This window comes from Eumetopias jubatus, unplaced genomic scaffold, assembly GCF_037043125.1.
Source record: "Eumetopias jubatus isolate StellerSeaLion01/CBP00866 unplaced genomic scaffold, mEumJub1_p1.0 scaffold_15, whole genome shotgun sequence".
Lineage (NCBI taxonomy): Eukaryota > Metazoa > Chordata > Mammalia > Carnivora > Otariidae > Eumetopias > Eumetopias jubatus.
The window spans coordinates 72,959,205-72,965,213 of record NW_028274821.1 but is presented as its reverse complement, the minus strand read 5'-3'; the positions used below and the strand labels follow the sequence as shown (position 1 = coordinate 72,965,213).

The window sequence follows — 6,009 nt, the reverse complement described above, 5'->3', positions numbered from 1 at the left end:
AGTGTTGATTTTTATATAATACGTTTAACATTTTAAGTATGGATACATTCATTCTTTCTTGCACATAGTTAAACAATATTTTATTTGGAGTTGATGACAGGGAATTCAGATGGGAGGACAAATTTTTTCCTGGCTACTATTTTTTTTTAAAGATTTTTTTTTTTTTAAGTAATGTCCACACCCAGTGTGGGGCTCAAGCTCAAACCCTGAGATCAAGAGTCTCATCCTCCACTAACTGAGCCCCTCCTGGCTATTGGTTTTAAACAGTAGGAAAATACCAAGTCTCCACAACTGGGCTGATTTTTCATTCTAAAAAAAACATTGTGTCTTTTTTGCTTGTCTTAAGAGTGACACACACACACACACACATACACTTAGTTTCTTTAAAATAATCTTATAATAATATAATAATTTTTTGTACAGAATTTATTAAATATAAAATCTAGCAGAGAAATCCCTAAGAAATAATCTGTTAACCAACAAATGAGTAAGAACTCCCTACTGTGATGTAGGAAAAATGGAGCTTTTAGGAGAAGAAGCACGAACTCTGCATGCTCGAGGACCGCAGAGGAAAGTCCTACTGATAGGCATTCCCTAGAACACCAACAGTGTTCTGAGTGGGAGCAGATAATGTCTGGACCTCCAACGCAAGCTGCTTGGGGACTGAGGAGTAAAACAGGAAACAGCGGAAGGGCTAGCTAATAGGCTAGGAATGAGATACAATGGAGCAGAAGTCACAGAGAATAACGTAATATAATGAAAACTCATTGGATAAATCCTCTGCTGCTCCAGGGGCATGATAGAAGCTATTGCCCCCAACGTGATTACACCATCACCCTGTGTGCGGGCTTTTGTAATATGGGGAGCTGGGAGGCAAATGAAAATGCTGGCTCAAAGAGAAACCAAGAAGGAACACCCGGGATGAGAAAGTGAAGAGTGAAACATTGTAAGTAAACCATATCAGGGAGGAATTTGCCTGTGAGAGAAAGAGCCAAGGTAGGATGTGCACGGGGACCATGACGACGCGGGGAATGTTTCAGAACAAGGATATCTAAAAATAGAAAGGAAAGAACTAGTAGGGAAAAGAAAATGATTGAAGGTGATAAAGAGCAGTATCAGTGCAGAAGCAAGGTACGCCTTTGTCTTTTCTTTCTGTTCATGTGAAATGTAAAAAACCAAAACATTCAGCGCCTTGTTTATGATTAGATGATCCATAATCTTCTTTCCCAAGAGATTTTAAGGTAGCTTAAAAAGGGTGTTTAATTTCTGCATATTCGAGATCTTCATGGGTTTTAATGTAGAAGAAGAGTATTGCCTGGGAATAATACTTAGCATGATTTACGTACTCACGAAAGTATGGGTCTCAACAGTGAACAAGACTGAGCCATGGGTGTGTCGGTGTTTAAATAAGGTGGCTTATTTTGTGTGACTTGTAAACTGGCTCTTCAGTATAATCAGAATGGGTACCTACAATGCTTTAAACAATGTCATCATTTTAGAGACAAGTGTATGGACCTCCAGGCTATTTGCCGGAAAGGAAAGAGTTCATTTAGGCCAAGAACTTCATAGACCCAGAACAAATTCATTTATTTGGGGGAGGGGGGTGGGGGATGGGTTAGCCTGGTGATGGGTATTAAAGAGGGCACATTCTGCGTGGAGCACTGGGTGTTATGCACAATGAATCATGGAGCACTACATCAAGAACTAATGATGTCATGTATGGTGATTAACATAACAATAAAAAATTTAAAGTAAAAAAAAATTCATTTATTTGTTTCTTTCGGTACCCCTCCTCTTCTTCCAGTGAAGATCATCACTGGTTTTTATTGTACAAACCTGCTTTCTTTACTTCACTTATCTGGCTTACTTTTCTAATCTGTGCTGTTTATTGAGTGTTCATTCCTATTTTCTTGTTGCACAGTACTTTCAGATCTTTACTGAAAAACTACTGCATGCCAAGCATAGGAAAACAGACTGAGATTCAGGTATTAAATGTGTTTATTCTTGTTTTCAAATGCACTCTCTTCTAAATTTTCCTGTGGAAGTATCAATTTTTTATGTAGATCAAACCTGTTTTCTCCCCCTTTAGATCAATAGGTAAGTCCTGTGATTTCTTGTGGTAAAATTGTATTTATAATAGTGAAAATAAGTTTGAAAGTGTTTTCCTAACTAAATGAACATGCTGCTTGATCCACCTCTTTATGTCCTCAGATGAAATGAAGAGAACACTATTAGAATAACTACAGGTGCAAAAAAAGGAAATGCAAGGAGGAAACCTCACCATTTGGAGCCTTTTTTTCCTGGAGGGTTTTTCTAGATACCCAATGTTAGAGATTGTTCTCTTCGTCTTCAGCCTTGTGATGTACCTGATAACCCTCTTGGGCAGCATCTCTCTGATCTTGGTCGTTATCCTAGATTCATGCAGCCAAACCTCCATGTACTTGTTCCTTGGAAATCTCTCCTCGTGGATATTTGTTATACATCTGCTTCTGTTCCCACTTTGCTGGTGAACTTACTGTCATCCCAGAAAACCATTACCTTTTTGGGTGTGCTGTACAGATGTATCTGTCCCTTTTCATCGGCTCCACAGAGTGCATGCTCCTGGCCATGATGGCGTACGACCGTTACGTGGCCATCTGCAACCCTCTGAGGTACCCCATCCTCCTGAACAGGCAGGTCTGCGTGCACATGGCCACTGCCTCTTGGGTGACAGGTTGTCTGAGCGCCCTGCTGGAAACCAGTTTCGCCCTGCGGGTACCCCTCTGTGGGAATCTCATTGATCACTTCACGTGCGAAATTCTGGCCGTGCTGCAGTTAGCGTGCACAGATTCACTGCTCATGGACGTGATCATGCTGGTGGTCAGTGTGCTTCTCCTGCCCATCCCCATGCTCTTAGTTTGCATCTCTTATGTCTTCATCCTTTCCACCATTCTGAGAATCAGCTTGGCAGAGGGAAGAAACCAAGCTTTTTCTACCTCTGGTGCCCACTTGACTGTGGTGATCTTGTATTACGGGGCTGCCCTCTCTATGTACCTAAAGCCTTCTTCATCGAGCTCACAAGAAGTAGATAAGATCATCTCACTGCTCTGTGGAGTGCTGACCCCTATGTTGAACCCCATCGTTTACAGTTTAAGAAACAAAGAAGTCAAAGATCCCATGAGAAAAGTACTGGGCCAGATACCATTGTGTCAAGCACATGAACGTCTCTGACTCAGGGCTGCGCTCCTGGCGGAATTCACCACAGAAATTCTGCTCACCCTTAGAATGCTGATTCCACCCCTCGCCCTATAGTTTCACAGCCATGACATACGTGTACACCGAAGTGATTGCCTGTGGGCAATAGGAGGTTCCAGCTGGCATTTGGTAGTATTTTCTGTCCGCTGTGTTTCATGGTTGGACAAGTCTTGGTCTGTAGCATCCCCACACATTTGCCCCTGCAGCAAACCTGGATGAATTCAGCCAGTGAATATTGGTGCCAGAAAAAAGGCTCTCTGCCTTAGAGCCTTTCTAGAGTGAGGTGGGCGCATAAGGATACAAAGAAACAAATAATAGAGATTGGCCTTGATTATGCAAATGAGAAAATTAGAGAAAAATTAAAAGACTCGCTCAACATCACACAGTTGCAGAGCTTGAACTGCGACATTTCTCCTCGTCTTGCAGAGTGTGTTCTTCCACTGCTGTGGCGGCACTGTCATCGCCCTTCCTCATTCAAAACTCCTGGTGAAAGCTCCTGACCGTCTGACTAAAGCCTCCATCACCTGTGTGATTTGCTCGCCTGCCCTCTCTGCTTTTCTCAGCGCATAGATACCACTGTAAATTGTATCCGTTTCTCGGCCCCACACGAAGGCTTTGTGTGTGTCAGCCTTTTCTCCTTATTGGGTGACTGACTTCACGGGGGCCAGGAAACCTGCAAGAGCATCCCTTCAGGTTTACAGCAGACATTCGGTAAACTAATACGTTTACCAGCTTTACCCTAATCCCCTTGAGAAGTAAGTACCACCTGTGAAGATGATGCAGGGACACCTTAGGGCAATGAGGTTTCTTGCTTTATATAAATAGCCAACGATTGCCAAGACCATGTTTGTATTAGCTGTTGTAAAACTTTTATTTGTATAAAAATTTTGCTTGTTAGAAATGTGGACTCTAGGCTTCTCTGCTCACAGATATTCTGATTCAGTAGCTCTGCAGTGGGGTCCTGATAGCCTGCATTTAAAAATAGATCCCTGAAGGGGCGCCTGGGTGGCTCAGTCGTTAAGCGTCTGCCTTCAGCTCAGGTCATGATCCCAGGGTCCTGGGATCGAGCCCCGCGTCAGGCTCCCTGTTCAGCAGGAAGCCTGCCTCTCCCTCTCCCACTCTCCCTGCTTGTGTTCCCTCTCTCACTGTCTGTCTCTGTCAAATAAATAAATAAAATCTTAAAAAAAAAAAAATCCCTGAGAAATTCTGGTATAGATTTTGAGATGACCATACTTTGGGAGGCATTGTTTCTGGCAAAAAATCTACCATTCCAAAATAAAAGCAGGATTTGTTCTCATTTCTCCCCTGTTGCCTTTTAATTTTGTTTTTCCTTCCATTGTTTGTGCCTCTGTGTGTGCCTTCTCATTTGTCTACTTCCATGTCCAGGGTAGGGAAGGGGAGAGGGTTTTGAGTAGAGGAAGGTTAACGCACTTGACAAATTTCAACATATGAAAGATCTAAAGAGTTGTAGTATTGGATATTGAGTTCTGGATGGTTTCACTCATAGGCCATCCCCTTAGATCTGAGGCTTCCGTTACATGTTCAGGGATGTGTAACCCACATAAAGAGACACTTTAAATTATCACTCAGCAAAATTCTGGTGATGCTGGGGCACCCGGGTGGCTCAGTGGGTTAAGCGTCTGACTCTTGATTTCAGCTGAGATTTCTCAGGGTTGTAGGATTGAGCCCCGCATTGGGTTCTGCCCTGGGCATGGAGCCTGCTTACGATTCTTTCTCTCCCTCTCTCCCTGCCCCCCTCTCTAAAAAAAAAATTCTGGTGATGCTGCAAGGGGACAAATTTGATGCCAGGTATTGTTGCCAAGAGGTGTTTGATAGTGGAGGATGAAAGCAAGTCCTGAGTAGTTGGCTTTGGGGCAGTAGAGGTGAGCTGACCACGAAGATTTCATCCCAGAAGTAATTGTTTTTTCTGTTTGGATACCTCCGCCTTCACAACCAGATACCGCATGCATTTCCTGGTAATTTCAGAGTCATTGTCAAGTGGCATTCTGTAGGAGGCTTTTATTACAATAGAGCTGGCTTTTATGTTCGAGTAGAATGAATTATCCGCCTCCCAGAATTCGCGGTAATATCTGTGCTACTGAATATAAACAGGATTAACCAGAGTTATAGACATATCTGAAATCTTTACTCCAAAGAATGAATTATGAGAACTTAAAGACACAGAAATTGAGTGGCTTCTGTAATTAGTCATCAACTTTGACACAAGGAACTGAGCAAATGTGCATGGAAATGAGCTTCAGAATGGGATATGGATCAAAGTGGGACACTGAAACAGATTAGAAATGGACTCATGACACCTGGGTCCCAGATGTCAGAAAAGGACTCATGATGGGACCCAGGCAGATCTCTCTGTAGCAGTTGGTACCTCAGAGATTAGGAGTTAAAGTAGTTACAGCCACATGGTACCTAAAGTTGCTATGGAAAACAAGTGAATATAAATATAAATGTGTTTTATATATTATAGGCAATACTAAAGTTAAGTGTTGGTAAATGGTGCATTCCTTCATTTGGATTAGATTCCATCTCCACCATTACTAACTGCAGTCATAACTTTTAGAGTCTGGGTAAGGGATCCTTTTCAGGTATTGTTAAAAAAAGGGATATATTTGACAGAGAAGGGAAAAACGACATCTGACAGAGAGCCAATTGCTGAACGATTGATTACATAACCCAGATCTATGCTGTAGAAAAATTGGATCATGTTACTTCCCTGCCTAAATCCCTCAGTGACTTGAAAACTTGAAGTCCTTAAAA

The 6,009-nt window shown here is 42.3% G+C and overlaps 1 protein-coding gene across 1 annotated transcript; it reads left to right on the top strand.

The window, feature by feature from the left end:
• The first annotated feature begins 2,173 nt into the window (after nucleotides 1-2,173).
• OR2K2 (olfactory receptor family 2 subfamily K member 2) lies at nucleotides 2,174-3,210 on the top strand. The gene is given in 3 exon segments (XM_028108644.2): nucleotides 2,174-2,460; nucleotides 2,463-2,540; nucleotides 2,543-3,210. Coding segments are annotated over 3 exon segments (945 nt in total). The 5' UTR covers nucleotides 2,174-2,261.
• The last annotated feature ends 2,799 nt before the right edge of the window (nucleotides 3,211-6,009 follow it).